The 17,796-nt window shown below is 35.2% G+C and overlaps 1 protein-coding gene across 1 annotated transcript in view; it reads right to left on the bottom strand.

Moving 5' to 3' along the window:
• Positions 1-17,796, bottom strand: part of ROBO1 (roundabout guidance receptor 1) — a 389,736-nt gene that overhangs the window by 55,296 nt on the left and 316,644 nt on the right. The window contains exons 9-17 of the mRNA XM_007164102.3: positions 17,476-17,681; positions 15,879-15,960; positions 15,542-15,710; positions 15,289-15,455; positions 9,042-9,163; positions 8,114-8,345; positions 7,025-7,146; positions 3,375-3,546; positions 56-253 (exon numbers count right to left, since the gene is read on the bottom strand). Of these exons, the coding sequence (XP_007164164.2) occupies positions 56-253; positions 3,375-3,546; positions 7,025-7,146; positions 8,114-8,345; positions 9,042-9,163; positions 15,289-15,455; positions 15,542-15,710; positions 15,879-15,960; positions 17,476-17,681 (1,470 nt within the window). The remainder of the gene's footprint in view (positions 1-55; positions 254-3,374; positions 3,547-7,024; positions 7,147-8,113; positions 8,346-9,041; positions 9,164-15,288; positions 15,456-15,541; positions 15,711-15,878; positions 15,961-17,475; positions 17,682-17,796) is intronic.

Here is a 17,796-nt window from a genome sequence, read left to right as displayed (position 1 = left end):
AAATGAAGAGTTATGTAAACATAGTAAAATATGGAAAACTTAGGAAAGCTAATACCTTTTCTGATACCCGCATAAGTACTAGTCAGCCCATTTCTCTTCTTCCGGTGTCGATAGAGCCAGACACTAAAAACCATAAGGATGATCCAACAGGCTGCCCCGATTCCTGCGATGAACGCTGGCTGCTTCACCACGTCTGAGATCTGCTGAGCAAGGCTGACTTGGTCCTCAGGTGACACGGGGTTTCCATGCGAATCTGAAAAGCCGTCTTTGGGTTAATTTGGGTGTGAAACTCAATGAGACAATGAAAACAAATTGTGTGTGTGTATCTCCCCTCCTCCCACCCTTGAACGGTCTAAGACGCTTAACTGCCTCAGAAACACATCGTTTGAAACTATGTTTAGAAGGGTCTATAAAAATTCAGAATCATTAATAAAAAACCAATGAAAAATTAAAATCATGTTACCATTGAAAGAACTATGAAAAATCTTTCTTTTAAAATAATAACCACGGCCAGCAATAGCTGTAAGAACGTTCATTAAATATGGGCAAGAATTATCAAGTGTTATGAATAGTCAAAAAGTCTCCTGTTTTCTGTCAGCTATTTTGATTCAAGAATTAAAAATTGATAGAATTTATGGCTATTCTTGGAGCAACTAAGCCCATGCGCCACAACTACTGAGCCCACGTGCCACAACTACTGAAGCCAGTGCATTTGACTCTGAAAATGTTCTGCTAACACCACCTGCTTTAAAGTAGAAACATTTGTTTCAGTCCAAAACTCTATTTTTTTCCAAGAAAAATAATTGGTATAACTCATTAGTTATGAATAACATTTCTCAAACAGAAAAAAATGCTTACTGATTATTTTTTCTTATTAAATGACATTGCATCCTGTTAAGACACTGGCAGGTAAAATAAGCAGCATTCAATGGCTAAGGAAACAGTCTTAGGAAAATAGCACCCCTGTCTACGTAAAAAGGCTAAATTGCTACTCATGTTGAGCATGCGTGTGTTTTTTATTTGCTTTTTTCTTGAACAGAATTCCAGATTTCATTCTATGGAGGGTCAAGTCTGAAAAACTTATTTTCACAAGCAGTTGCCGTCACCTGCCTTCAACTGTTTGTTGACTGAAAGTTTTATTTCATGTTCCAGACTCTTTTATCTATGGTTATCCTACGAGCACTTCATCCTCTGAAAGTTCATCAAGCCGACTCTTCTTTTTATTTCTACTACACCCTTTGTACCTGCTAGGTTTATAGATTTCATGGCTATTTGTGCAAGGTTAAGTTGGGTAGCTTCAGATTTTATGGAGACTGCCAAGAGAGGTTCCATGCAGGCGACCAGATGGGCTTAACAGAATAAAGTGTGGTGTGACTAATGAATTAAAATGGCCTCTCTGTACCTCAGTCTTTGTCTCACTGCAGCTGAGGCTATATTAAGTTATGGAAAATTGGAACACATCTATAATTTCGAGAAAACCAATTTGACCCTTAAATCCCATGATTTAAATCTTAAATAAATAAAATTACACATGGTCCTTTTTCTAATTCATATTTGAAAACCCAGTACTGAAAGTCATATATTATACAAAATAAGTAAATGACATGACAATATATAGGGTCATCACCATGTAACTTTTAATTTCAGTTTTAATAAGTTAATACTGACTCTTCACAAAACTAGGCAACTATTTGAGTAAAAAGATCTACGTTCAGACTATTTTCCCCCATACCTTAGATAACGTTGTAACAGTTGCATCAAGCAATTTTTAAACATAGTTTTCGGTACTGCCTAAAAATTTTGGAATAAATGAACCAGAAATAAACCATGAAGCTATTTTTGCTTAAAAGTTGTGTATATTATGATCTCTGTTGAAAAACAAAGTGCTGGTTGTAAAAGATAATTCAAAATTCAAATTCTGGCCAATGGCTGTGGCAGAAGCAGCAAGCTCTCCACTAAAGACTTGCATGGTACTCTCATAGCATAGAGTTGTTGGGAGGTAGCTCCCTAGCCAGTTACTTGATTTTGCAGTGTTGCCATTCATCTGTTTGGAATCACAAGACCAAGTTCTGTGCAGCAGTGATGTGCACCATTTCCAGACATGTGCCATTTAAACCCTCCTCCACACTATGTGTTTCTTTTCTTCCTTTCTTCTGGCCCAGGGTCAACCTTGGAAGCCCCATGTTAAAGAAGCGACGCCTCATCAGCCTGTGACCCTCCATAGCTACAACCATTGGACTTCAGGTAGACTTTATTATATTACACTCCAGAAGCTCTGCAAGTGTTATCTGTTACAGCAGGTAGCAGTCTTAACACTGGAACATCAATAGCCGTTTCCAAATGAATGCAAAGTTCATTATGTACAGCAACAAAGTTATTCACAGTGGAATGCTTCTTAATTTTGTTCTGAAATAATTTCTAAGTTGTCATCAATATTATCAACATGCAACAGTACTATATACTTATTTGTGATGTATAAAGATTCATGTATCTGATTCATTTTCATAATTTAGCAACTGGCATGAAATATTACTAATGCTTCAGTTCTGATGTGGAAGGAACGAAGTTGACTATATACTTCTTAGTATCTTACTTAATTTAAATGTCACCTCTTAATATCTGACCCTTTTCTCTCCCCTTTCCATTTATAATTTTGTTGCTGTTTTTTGTTGTTTGTTTCAGATTTTACTGGTAACCAATAAATTTGAATTTTATGTTCACGTCACATTGTCTATCATGAAGTGTGGTAACTAAGGCTTCTGTCAGGTTTTTGTGTTTCTTTTTTATTCATCTAACCACTTTTGAAGCACACATTGCATTTTTAACTTTCTAAGTAATCAGCATATGTCATATTCCAATGCTCTTTTACATCTCAATCTATCTTTTGTTGTCAAAAGCAATACAATTTTAAATAGACACATAAATGGTGAATATAAATTGCATATTGCTGTAAACTTCCAATACCTAGTTTAGGTTTTGCGAGGAAGTTTTTTTTTTTTTTAAACCCAAACCACTGAAAGTTCCATGCAGGTGCAGACTGCATCTTTCCTGTTCCCTGAGGTATCCTTGTTGCTCAATTAATAGTATTTATTGAAAAGATGAAAAAAATTCAATAGGACAGGATGAGGATGACACAATACTGACAGCCTTTTGCTTAAAATATCATTGAAAAATGTGTGCTTGGATAAGTTTAAATGCAGTTGCGATATTATAGATAGATAAAATAAAGCTAACACCATCATTCTCATAATTCTATTGCCGCATTCCATAGCCTATTCAACTGGCAATGGTTGGCTCCACTACATACCAAAAAGAAAAGCAGGACAATGGGTACACTGATATGTCTTTCGAACCAGATCTGCACTGGCGCTCACCTAACTGGATGAACTGCGGCTCACTCCTCACCCCGGCTCCGGCCCCGGTGCTGGCTGCCACCTCTATGCTGTACCGGATCCCAGGCACCAGCGAGGGAATAACCACAGAAAAGGTGGAACCATCTACTGTCTTGTTTATATGGTATCGAGTTTCATTGCCCAGACACCAAACCTATAAGAAGAACACAACAAATTATGTAAGTTAATGCAAAGATCAGCACTGTGGTTTTAGACTTAAGAGTTCAGACCTATCATGAACCTAATGTAGGAAGTTTCAAAAGTCATTCTTCCCTGGATCTAGTTCTGAGAAGACTCTTCTAGTCAAACCTAGTGTTAGTAGCACCTTAAAGACCTCCTTGAACCTTCTTATATATGCTTTTAAAGGATTATATCAGGTGATTGTACAAAAGTTTCTACAAAGGATCATATCAGATGATTCTACAAATGATTCTACCAAGACCCTGGTTCTTATTAACCTTATCATCAGGATTTTTTGTTTTTTTAACACCTAGAAATTATATGCCAGGAAAAAAAATAAAAGGAACTTGCAAAAAGCTGTATACATCTAGATAAAGAACAATAACTTACCTATTATCATTCAGTATTTGCCTACCTACTATGGACTTGCATAATACTAGCTGACCAGATATCACAAAACAAAAATGAGTAGGAAACTCTGTGTCTAATACTTTACTTCAGCAGTTCTCTAGATAAAATTACCTGGTGCTGCCACAGTCCCATCACCTTTCATGTCAAAACCGAGAAACAGTTGATTTAAAAAGAGAGAGCTGGGGCTTCCCTGGTGGCGCAGTGGTTGAGAATCTGCCTGCTAATGCAGGGGACACGGGTTCGAGCCCTGGTCTGGGAGGATCCCACATGCCGCGGAGCAACTGGGCCCGTGAGTCACAATTACTGAGCCTGCGCGTCTGGAGCCTGTGCTCCGCAACAAGAGAGGCCGCGACAGTGAGAGGCCTGCGCACCGCGATGAAGAGTGGCCCCCACTTGCCACAACTAGAGAAAGCCCTAGCACAGAAACGAAGACCCAACACAGCCATAAATAAATAAATAAATAAATAAATATTTTAAAAAAGAGAGATTTTCTGAATAACCTAAAGTATCTTGGCATAAGTATGGTTTTTAAAAATAAAACTGAACATAAAGAGTAAGGATCATCCTAGGATTTATTCCACCTGTGGTAGGTTGAACTATTATCAATGAAAGAAAAATAGCACTCTGATCTTGTATTTACAGTAATATTAATTAGCCTTTAATAACATATATAAGATCATAAAGCATAACAATACATATTTGACTTAAAAGAAAAATATTCTCCTAATAAGAAAATTATTGTATGTCTCATTAACTTCGATATTTGTGGTAGGAAATTATTTTCAGGAAATTAAGATTTCTGAACTATGCTATCATCCTTAATTTAAATTTCACTAAAGGATTATTTAATTATTAGAGCGATCTTTTGCAATGTTATAGAGCTTGAATATGATGCATGACAGTATTTGGACTCAGCTTCTATAAGAAAATGATCCATGGAGTAGTAAAACATGCTCTGTATTCTTTACGATGTCCTTAAGCAAGGTGTAGGATTAGTTTCAAGTAGCCTATTGTCTAAACTGTAACAGGAAATGGGATTTAAAATAAATCTAAGAGTGTCAGTGTCCTCTATCACACGGGCAAAAACCTTTAATTTTTTTCTTTGAAAGTTAATATTATTTTAATATAGTTTCACTGCATAATACCAACAAATGGTCAGACTCTATACCAGGGTCTGACCATTTGGAAATAAAGAGTCCTTTGTGATTTTTTTCCCCTCAATTACATTACACAGCTGAACCAAAGCCACAAACTGATTTTGTACCAGTCAATCAGGTTGTGAAAGGCATTTTATTATTTTAAATTGACCATGAAGTTAAGTGAAATCCACCCTTTCACATTTCTTTAGGAGAGAAATGAGTTTTGACTCTTAGGGGAAAATGCCTACATTACACAATTTTGCTTAAGAGCTGAGACGTTGCCTCATTTTATATGCTTAAAAATCTCTATAACGGTTTATTTTTCTGGACTGAACCATAGTACCCCATCACTTCCCAGTCTTGAAATAACCTTGAAACTCATGAGAAGGCACTTGAAAGTGTAGAGACTCTTACCTTTTAATGACTCAATTACAGTAGAAGATCTATTTGAAATACCCTAAAATAGCCACAGTGCATTTATGGCAGTATTTTAAATACTTTAAAAATGTCACCCTTTTAAAGTACATGCAAGTGTCATACAGAGGTTTTTAGTTTGTTTTTAAAAATCATTTTAAAATAAACTGTTATACCTAAAATTGAGCTCAGTATATTTGGTCATTGTACAAATTAATTTGGTACTCAAAAGTACATTTATGGTCTTTATTTGGGCCTTACCCAAAAGCCCACATCAGATACCCAAAAGTGCACATCAGAATCACCTGGGAAGATCTACCAAAATATATATGCAAGGGCCTTATTATACTTACTGAATCAGAATCTCTGAGAATGGTGGCCAGGCACTTATATTTGGAAAATGATTCCATAAGTGATTCTGATGTTAGCATGAAACTACCTGTAGAAGGTAAATGTGTTTACCTTCTTAGCATTAGTTTCATATCAATAAACATATATAAATTTTTACATATATGAGATAATTTAGTAAGTATCATAATTTAGTTAGTAACTAGAAAAATACTGAAGTACAATGGACATATAAGGCAGTGTCTATAGAAATACATGTTCTGCAGCTAAAAGTCTTCTATTATGTAGTGTGTTTACATAAGTGTTGAAAAAATACACATAAAATTTACTCTCTATTGAGATTTCCCTAATTCAATCTATCGTTTATTCATTTATCATAGCTCATTAAAACTGTGCTTTAATGTATATTCATTAACAGGATAAATCTCATGTCCTTAATTTTTATTGTACCTTGGCATGCCTGAAAATATCTGCTGGAGATTCTATGTAAGCCTCTCTAAATTCAATGATTAGAGCTGATAACTTCACAGGTAAAAATAATTATTCAGAATCACTGGATTACATTACTTGACAATACATCATATGTTTAAAAAATTCACTTAAATATATACAGAAGTTTATAATTGAATCTCCTCTGAGACATAAAATTTTGTTTAGAGATGAAAACAAGGTTTATAAAAATATTTTCAGGCACAATAAAATAATTTTTCCAACTTAGCTCCAAAGTTACAAAATTCCAAACATGTTAAAAGAAAGAAATCAAACCATATCTGATACAATTCCATGGGGCAAACTAATTCTGCAAAATGTATTTAAGCTGTTTTTTAAGGGGAAAATAAAGAGATTCTTTTATTAGCCTTTACGTTTGTTGTTTGTGTGAAATTATATGTACCTATATGTACTGTGACCAGGTAAAGTCTCTCTTTTAAATTCTTTTTTTCAAATGGCTTAAGAAAAAATTATTCCACAACTATTGAATTAACAGGAAAGTATTTTAAAAATAATTTTACAGGCTGCTGTGTGGACCAGCAGATGGCGCCAAATATCCATGAACAATTTAACCAAGCTTGCTGTTTTGTTTTTTTTTCCCCCTTCAGGGGAGAGCGGTGTCCATCAGTAAATTGCTATACATGTATTTACCTTATACTCTTGGACCATTCCATTCTGAGTATCTTCAGGAGGTGGTTGCCAACTCACAAGAATTGCAGTTCCATTTCCATCATGCTTTGATACAGTTACACTTCGGGGTGGGGCGCTGGGTGCTATGAAATTGTTTTAAAAAGTAGATATATTATGAGCACATTAGAGAACACTGAAAGCAGGCATTTAACATTTAAACAAAAACATATTAAATTTATATCCATATATGTCTATGTTTTAAAGCTGTATCTCACCCAATCTGAATAGTCCCAGACTATTTGTTTTTCCTCGATATCGCTAACCTATTGTTATTGTGAGTTTTCCATAACCAAAGTTATACAGATTATCTCCACAAAACATCCCAGGAGAATTCCTCTTTCTCCTACCCTGTAACCTTAGTCCCGTGTTCTCCCTAAAAATGTTCAAAAGTATAAAGATAAATACTAACCATCCATGTTACTAACTGTATCTTATAATTTATTGTAATCAAAGTAATAAAGACATTTTAGGAAAAATTCTGGTTATTTTTAAAGAGTATACTTGTGACATGTAACCTTTAAACTTTACGTAAATACTAATTTTTAATCTCTAGTTATAGAGTGTCCAAACATACTGGCTTGTCTAGAGCTGAGGGGTTTCCAGGGACAGGAGGCATAAAATGCTAAGCCCAGAGGGTCCTGGGCAAACCAAAACATTACTCACCTTATTTACAGATCATTACTCAAAATAACATTTGATAAATGAATGAAAAATAATTAATGGAAAGACAAGCAAATGGAGGATAATTCCATCTTTAGATGTGAATTTTAGTTCTGCATAATTACATATATCCAATATGTCATTAAGTACACATTCACACATTCTTAGATAGGCCACTACCAAAGCAAGTCGAGTATAATAGAATTTTGGTCTTTAGTAGTTCTCATTAAATAAATTCTATTAGCAAAATACAATGCTCACTATCGAAACAGTGAATAATTAATGGCACGAATATTATGACTTAATGTCATTAATATTTTTCCATTAAGTTAATAAAAGCCTAACAAAAGTATTGCAATGCATAGTAACCGCACATTTCGTTATACTTGCCTTCTTCTAGGGTTTTGGCAAATTTAATTTCACTATCTGCTCCTTGAAATTCATTAAAAAAAGGACGAGCCTTAATTTCATAGTTGACTCCTTTTTTGAGATCAGGGATAACCACGCTATTTTTGGTTGGAGTCCTCACTTCAAAAACCAACCACTCCGATTCACCATGGCTGGCTCCAAATGGGCGATAAAGAATTTTGTATCCTTGAATATACTGCGACTGTTGGTCCACCTATTAAAATGACAAATAAAAATGCAATCTTTCATGTCCTTTTATTGACTTCTTAGAAAATTATGAAAATTAAATGTGACACAAGGCAAAAAAAAGTCTATCTGACTTCATTCCACAGTGTTCTAGTTTACATAAAGTAGAATACTAAAAACAAATCACTATCTTTTGTAATATGTCCGCTTTTTCAGCTTTTATGTATAATATTAGATATTAATTTCTATGCTTCCTGCAGAAATGTGAGGCATCATGGCACTTCCACAACAGACATCTAGAGGTAAGTCAGAGGGTCAAGGGGATGAGGAAATAAAATGTATTTTTCCACTTCCTAATTTTAAAAGACTACTTAATATTATTCAGAAATACTTTTCAGTTAAAAAAATTCATATGCTAATGATCCTATCATTATATTATTATGAATATATAACTTGTTTTGTCTGAGACTTCATAACTGCAGCATAATATAAAATACACACAAGATGAAATTTTTCTCTGTTTAAAGACATTTCACCGCTACCATAATAAACAGCGCTTAGATTATAAAGTTATCATTGGTAGAGAGGTAAGCAACAGATATATAGAATTTAACTATCTGTTGCATCTCTCTATATATACATATATTTTTTCATGTAATGATCTTCCAAAGTCATCTGCTTATTAAAACTGAGATCAAACATTACGGCAGCAACAACGACTCACCGTCCAGTGCACTTCGACCGAAGAGGAAGAAAGGACGGTGGGGTTGTGGAGATGCAGTACAACATCTCCCAGTTCTCGCTGGACTTGCTTGTGGTCCACCCCCTGACTTGTTGGGGGAACATCTGCAACAATCCAAGGAGACTGTGTCAGATCCTAGACAATGCAACTACTTGAATGAAAGCATGGGGGAAACAATCCTTTCATTCATAGAAAATCTCAGAAAAGAAGAATCACTCCAACTGTGAAGGATAATTCCAACCTGTGATCCAGAATAAAATAGGAGGCAAAGATAACAATGGCAAACAGTAGCATCTGAGGGCTCCTCCTATGTAATGATCACTTTCTTGCCAAGGATGAGAAACCTAGTGCAATCTCCTCTGAGTTTGTTATATAACCTTCTGTACTGATCCTAACTATGCCAGAAAGAAAAGAGCCAGGATTTGCAGCACAGCAGATGAGTAATGGAGAGAATGGAAACACATAAGTGAAAAGCAAGCACAAAAAGACATCCTCACCTTTTAAGATGAACCTGGATAGCTTCCCAAATAAGATTTATGATAAGTTAATTGTTATGATGGAGGATACAGGAACCACCAACAGAATAGGATAGAATAGGATAAGATAGAATAAAACAGAATAGAACAGAACAAAACAAATCTGATGAGTAAAGAGTACTTAACATCTATTTAATTGATGGTTTGGTTTAGTTTAGTTACTGTATCACTGTCAGAAAGGTTCAATAAAGAGTTCTAAATCTCAAGAACACCAACATTTTTGGAAAGGAGACCAAGAACATAGTAAGAATTAAACTGCTACTAGTGTTCATGTATGTTGCGCTTTTTTCCCAACAGGAAAGTGTTTTGTTAAACTTACTAAAACGTCTGTCCTTGATAAAAATTGCCTGTTTCTAAAGAGATTTTCTAAATACAGACACTTTGCTTTGTTTACAGTAGTAAAAGGGAACACAGGATGAATAAGAGAAGAAAATTAAGATTTTTTTTTAATATCCAGAATTCTCCTTCTCAAAGTACTGTATCTTGGCACATATATTCTGGATTACTTTCCATCGCATAAGCAACAGAAACAAGAATTTTAGTTTTATGAATGATTAAATACTTTTAAAGAACTGAGTTTGGATAGAAAACAAAAACATGAATATTAAGAATGTGGTGGGGCTTCCCTGGTGGTCCAATGGTTAAGACTCCGCACTGCCAGTGTCCAAGGACAGGAACTTGGCTGCAGAAAGACTGAACACCTGCTCCAAGGCCACAGCATCCAGGAGCAGACAGTAAAAGCCAGGCCTTTGGACACAAATCATGCATGCTCTTTTCACTACCCCAGACCACCTTATTCATGGGATCTAAGTTTCTTGGTTAAGAATGCAAGTCAACTGGAAGTTTATACCTCTTTGCAAACTTCCAGTTGCAAAATAAATGACTCGCAGGTATGAAATGCACAGGGTGCAGTATGTAGTCAATAACTATGTAATGTCTTTGTATGTTGACATATGGTAACTAGACATTGTGGGGATCACTTTGAAATGTATAGAAATATCGAATGACTATGTTATGTAACAGGAACTAACACAGTGTTGTAGGTCAATTATACTTCAAAAACAAACAAGCAAACAAACAAACTCATAGAAAGAGAGAACAGATTGGAAAAAAAAAAAAAAGAAAGACTCTGAGCTTCCACTGCAGGGGGTAAGGGTTCGATCCCTGGCTGGGAACTAAGATTCCCACATGCCTCATGGCGTGGCCAAAAAAAAAAAAAAAAAAAAAATGAGGTCAGCTATACGGGAAAAGAATCTAAAAAAGAGTGGATATATGCATATGTGTATATAACTGATTCACTTTGCTGTACAACTGAAACTAACACAACAGTGTGAGTCAGCTATACTCCAGTAAAATTTTTTTAAAATGAGGTTGGTAAGTATGTTTGATGAAGTCCATGGAAGGCAGGCAAATGAAAGACATGACAGAACAAGAGTGCTATTCAAAACCCTTAGATGTAATAACCTTGATTTATAAACTTATAAATAAGCAAAATGAGAAAACCTGAGATAGTTTTGGCTTCTCATAGTTTATCATACCTTTGGAATAGCTTTGGCTCATATTGGCCTTCAGGCTACCTATTATCACAGACTAGAGACAGAAAGCACTTGATTGTAACTTTTCCATCTCAGGCAGATTTACTTCTCTACTGGTCTCCATTGCTCCTACAACTTTAGCTACCATCTATCTCTAGGGTAAGAGTGGAGTTCTTGGAATAAGACAGATTTGGCAACTCCCCAACTTAGCAACTCGACAGCCATGTAATATTGGGAAGATTTCTTATCCTCACCATTTTTCAGTTATTTCATCTGTCAAATGGCAATATCAATGGAAGCTACTTCTGAGGAGAGGATTTTTGTGAGAACTGCATTTTTTAAGGCATATAAAGTCCTTTTCTTGAAGGTAGGGATTAGGTCAATTTTTATGAACCTAGAATACCTAGCACAGTGCCATACATATAGAATGTGTTAATAAACATTAGTTGAGTTAAAGTGAACTACTGTATGGAAAACACACACATATCATACATATTATATTAGCTTCTAAACATGTTCTCTCACATGTAAACTTCCATCCTCAGGGAATCGTCTACCTTTTAGGAAGTGTCTTAGTAATCATTTTAAAAGGTAACTACTATAATTTGCATGGCAACCTCTAATTTCTCTGGTTGAGGTAACATGCCAGTTAATCCCTTCATGAAAACTAGGAAAAATCCCTAGTGTAACCATTTTGGCAATAGAATATTATTTTAGAAAATTCCTCATCGGAAAGAAAAATGGAAAGTAATATCTAATAATGTAATATTGAGACATTTATTAATTGGTCCCTTTATTGTTCTTGCTTTCCTTCTCCTCCTGAAAGAAATGTATTATAATGTAAAAGGTCTTCCCAACATTCAGAATTAAACTTGGAGGAAGTCTCAGATATGATTCTACTCCTACTATTTCCCCAGTATTGGAGCTCTCTATACATAATCTCTGAAGGCGGGGGGATTATCCAGGCCGCCCTTCATTATTTACAATAACTGGTCTCTTATTAGCTATAGTATACACATATTCTGTACATTCTATGTCTGTGTGCATATTCTTTAAAAGATAGGGCTCAAGAATGTTGTGTGGACAGAACATGGATAAAGAATAGTAGTAACAGTGGCAACAACTACCCCCATCTCAGCAATGTCCACCCCCCAGCCCACCCCCACTTGCTAGGTGCTCATGTCATCTTCCTTGCATTATCGAATCTTGTATTTGGGAAAGCACATTTTGATTACACTGGGACAGGGCTCCAACTCCAACTGCGACCTGGGTCTACCTGACTCCTGAACAGGAAACCATGCCCTGGATCTGTGCAACTTTAAGACCCAGCTCATTCATAGAAATCTCCACTTGGGGAAGACTTTTTTGCAGCCATGCTTCAGAAGTAATTAAAGAAATTATGCCTGCTCCCTTGTGAATCAATTTCCAACAAGTCTTTCCTGAATTCCCTCTATCCCTGGCTCTTCTCCTAACTGCTTACACATTCTGTACCCTTCAACTGGATTTTCCCAGGTTCTTCCCCAGCCTCCTGCTATGGCCTGACTCAGCTCGGCTTCAGTGTGTCTCAAAAGCAGTCTAAGAACTAGACAATGAAATCTGCCTCAATGTTAACTACCACTCATTGGCTTGTCTTGGTGCCTGGAGTTAGAATAAGCATATCTTACTCTTAAAATATTAAGGAAAAAAAAGTCAAGCCTAGTCTAACGTTGTTATTTTGGGGGTTAAATGTGCCAAGTCTTTGGATTTCTTTTCCAATGATGTGGTTTTCAGCCTTTAGTGCAGCCTCACCAACCATCCTCACTGTCTTCCTCTTAAAAGTCTACCTGAAAATGTAGTGCTCAAAATAGGACACATTACTCCCTTCATGATCTGACCAGTTCAGATTTTGATCTGCATATAATTCTGCTCAGACTAGATTTGTTTTTCGACAACTACTCACTCCGTTGGCTCAGATAGGTGTTCTAAGTGACTTCCAACACTGAAGTCATCCTAACACACCTGACACACACTCACATGTACTCTCTTTTGAAGCTCAGTATCCTCAGCCTATTCTTCGATAGCTAATTTTTTAAACCTAAGTTCAAGTACCAGACTTTTAAATTTGCTCCATTAATTTTAATCTTGTTAGTGCTGGCCCATCATTCTAGACTGTCGAGATACATTTCATTCTGGTTTTCTCATTCAGCACACTACCTGTGTTTCTCAAATTTTATGAACTTCCTTTGTTTTTAGTCCAGACAATGAAAGAAATACAAGTCCAATGACAGTCTTATGGCATATAATATAAAAGAAATATGAGTCCTGTATATTCATAAATTGGCTAATTTAATCCTTGTCCAATCGTGTGGAGTAGGGATTTTTAGCCCCATTATGTAGATGAGGGAACCGATGCTCAGGGAACATAATAACTTGCTAGTAGGTTGAAGAGCTGAGATGAAAAATTCTTTGATTTCAAAATTGTATGCCTGTTTCACTATGTTTCCAGTTTTCCAGTTGACGTGGGTTTGTTTCCTTTAAGTTGTTCTACTAGCTATCATGTATAAAGGTAAGTTGATTAAAATTTTTTAAAAACTTAAATTAACTCACAGATAAAATGTTGACTACCTCCTCGCTTAAGAGTTGAGGATATATTTTACAAAATCATTTATATGAGTATATGACAGAACTACAGTTAATGAAAAACTTTTTCTAAGGTCTACTGGGTAGAGATCACTGTACTGGGGACAAAAGTTTAAGTTCACTTTACAGCTGTCATAGTTTCCACATTCTTTACAAATGCGTATCTAATATTGAAAACCTCAAACTGCCTTAAGGCAGGCTCCAAGAATATTAAAGCTACTGGTGAAGTGACTCATAATAGCAAATATATGCATTTGGGTGTGTTGATTTCACACAGCAAGAAACAGACATGGGCATGTTCTACAACTCAGTTCGCTTTCTCAGTGAATTCTGAAACAAAAAGTCCTTCCCAAAAGATTGCTTATATACTCACTGGAGAAGACAAAACATGCAACATGGCTGGCAGACACTTTCCCAAACCAGGAAACGTAATTTAAATCTTTCAGTACTTTTGTGTGCAATTTGTTTCTGTCACTGTAACTAAGTTTCAATTTTTCCTTTGGAAATATACAAATTAAGATAGAGACATTATGATTCCTCTGTATGTTGAGAAAAGAATTTTATATTTCTAATTCCTACCATCTTGAATTACCTTTCTTTATTAATCTTATATTAATAAAGTATATTTTAATTGTGATGACAATACGTTAAAAAAAAGGTAAAGGTTGATTCAAATTCATCTTTCTTTTTCAATATAAATTTTACTACTATTAAAACATTAAAATAACAGGAGGAGCAAGAGGGTGGATAGGAGATAATAATCTGTTGAAAGCTAAAAATAATTCCTATTCATGAAAGACAATAAAAAGCAGTGTATCCAGAATGTGGTCCAAGTGAAAAAATTTCCAATTTCAAATGTTTTTAGAAGCAGCTTCAACATGTTCATTTTTCCTTTTATCTGTTTCTTTAACCCAGCTTTGACGAAAATATACATGATTTCCATTTAAAAGTTTAATAGATCATGGTTCACATAATTGGCAATGAAAGATAGGCGAAACAACATACAGACCTAATTATTTTTTTCCATGCTTTGTAAGAGGTTGACTGGGCAGAGGGGTTAAGACCAAGTTCATATTACAACTATCTCTTACATTTGTGTGATTTCCAGAGAGTATTACTTGATTATGGTTGCAATGTTCAAAACTCATCCAGGAGGTCATGAGTATTAATCTCAACGTACATAAAATTTTCTCAATTTTAAATACAATTATGTGATTAAAATTTTACACCCACATATAGTCATATTTAAAAATCAAAAAACTGAAAATAATACAAAAATATTCACATAATATTTTTGCTCATTGGATTTATGATTTATAAAATGAAAAACATTTCTCTGTTATTCATCTTGTCTTGGAGAGCTTAGTCCAGAAAATAAGAAAGTTTGCAGACACTGTGTATTAAAAATTAATTGAGCAACTTGGATAATAGATCTATGTTAAATATACAATCCTAACATGTAGTACAAATGATTTACTTGTAAAATTATAACATCTAAAGATAAGTAGATGTCTCAAGGCTGAGTAAATCAATATTTACCTTGTGTTTTCACTGGGTCTGATATCTGGCTTGGATCACTAATTCCATATGCATTTGCTGCCCTCACAAGGAAAAGGTAAATCGCATTAGGTTTGAGTCCTTTAATGGCAAATGTTTCTGTTTTCACATTCTCTGCTACGGTCTGCCAGCTGCTGCCAGATGCATGGCTAAGGATAGATACACAAGTTAGAACATGTATATTTAATGGTAAATCCAAAAAGAGAACAACTAGGAAACATCGTCTTCACTCTACCTGAAGGCTTCTATAATATAAGATGTTGGAGTTGCACCTGAATTCAAATTTGGTTGCCATGACAATGTTACTGTATTTCGGCTGACATCTGTAACTTCAGGTTTTGAGGGGGCACTAGGGATTAAATTTGGGTCGGTGGGTCTTGGAGGCTGAACTGGAACTCCAAATTCTAACAAAGAAGAAAAAGATGAAAGATGTTTATGCAGATAAGCACATAAATGTAGATATCATACCCATCCACCTACTCAAGCATCAAGACATGCTCTTCATCTTTTTACCAGTGAGTAAACAACTGCATTTGAAGCTTTATTTTAAGGTACAATACTATTGAATTTACCTTGGACTTCAATGTAAGCACTCCATGTTGCTTCACCACTGGGGGTTGATGCAATGCAGGTGTACCGACCAGTGTCACCCAGCTGAGAAGACAGATGCAAAATAAATATTTGGAATAATCAAGAGCTCACTGGGCTGAAAAAGCAATTATAGTTTTGTATATGGTCCATGAATATGGATAACTTGCATTAAAAAGCACTAACCAGAAACTTCCTCTTAATTTGTTTTTATTGAATGTGAAGTAAAATATTGCACAAAGACAGAAGACAAAAATGTTATTCTAACTGTATAATAAAAATATAATATTTAAGTGCATTAACATCACCATTTTCTGTGTCAGGCAGTAAACAATGAGGTATATATATAACTTTAATTTCAAAGGGTTAATCTTTATCACTAATTTATAGCTTTATATTTAATAAGTCATGTAATAGGGCTAATAAAATGTAGCCAATGACTATTCTTGCTATTTCATATATTATCTGAGTTACACCCATATGGATATCAGAGATAAACACATATTTATAGAAAATGGATAGACACAAAATGATTTCTTCTTAAAGCATTCCCTCTTTTTTCTCATTCTATTTTTTTAACCTGTAACTTAAAGCAGTTTAGTAAGTATAAAGTCAAACTCCAGCTGGAATGATGTTCTCTCTTCCTTTGAAAGACTGACTGACAGAAAACAAACACAGGTCACATGATCAACGTTAAAATTATCAGTACCATAATGATCCCATATACCTCTGCCTAAGGTAATAATTCTATCACCAAATAATGTTGGATAAAGCAAAAATGCTGTCATCTTGCTCAGGCAGTTGTAATAACAAAGTCACCATCATTGTCACAAAAAAGTACAACATATTAACTTTCGTGGCACATAAAATGAACTGCTATGTTGATCCAAAACTCCAAAGAAGCCGCCCACAATAGGCAATAAAGCAATCGAAATGTATGTTTATTGCTGTCAAGGCTATTCTTTCATATGCCTCATGAGCTTGTCTGATCTTGATCTAAAATGAAAAGAAAAATCAAAACAAAAGAACACGGTCCTGAAAGAACAGGTATGGGATGTGATGCCCTGGGAAGGTAAATCCCTAAATTGTTCCCACAAACCTGTGGGCTTTCATCATTTAACATTCTGATTTGAAATGTACATTCAATGTGTACATTGCTTTATTGTTTTTGTTTGCATGCAGAGTATTCTGTAATTGCAAAATTCTGAACCAAATATTCACAATAAAAGAACTCTTCAAGTACATGGCACATAATATGGTACTGGAAAATATCTTTGAAAAATGCTTTATGGAATGAATGTATCACATCACCACTTGGAAGGTATTTTTATCTCCCACAAATCCTCATCCTTTTCTCCTCCATATAAAACCTTAAACTACTTGCCATGGGCTAAATTATGAGTCAAATCATCTTTAATATACATGGTGAAATGTCTGAAAGAATAATGCATCAAATTAAAAATATATTAATACTGTTATTAACATTTCATTGATTCTAAAATTTGAGACTTCAACACTAGTTGCTGGAGGCAGAAACGAAGTGGAACAAAATGGGAAACCCAGGGTGTCATTTCAAGTTACCTTAGCATATCGGATCTGTAGTACTCCGGTCTCCAGCTGTTTGATTCGAGAATCTTGGGTTGAAACAAGGACTCCATCCTTTCTCCACAGAATTGTGGGCACTGGACTGCCTGTGGCCACACAGCTGAGCACTAAAGTACCATCCACTGCTACAGTCTGATTCACAGGACCTTGTCGAATGACTGGAGGAGGTCGGTCTGCGATCACTGCCAGAAGAAACAACAGGAAATAGATTTCTGCAACTGGAAGCAATTTTCTAATCATCCAAACAACAGCAGTTGCTCTAGGCTTTGAAACAAACTAATTAAACAAGTAATTAAA

This window comes from Balaenoptera acutorostrata, chromosome 4, assembly GCF_949987535.1.
Source record: "Balaenoptera acutorostrata chromosome 4, mBalAcu1.1, whole genome shotgun sequence".
Classification (NCBI taxonomy): Eukaryota; Metazoa; Chordata; class Mammalia; order Artiodactyla; family Balaenopteridae; genus Balaenoptera; species Balaenoptera acutorostrata.
This window is presented reverse-complemented; position numbering and strand designations above follow the sequence as displayed.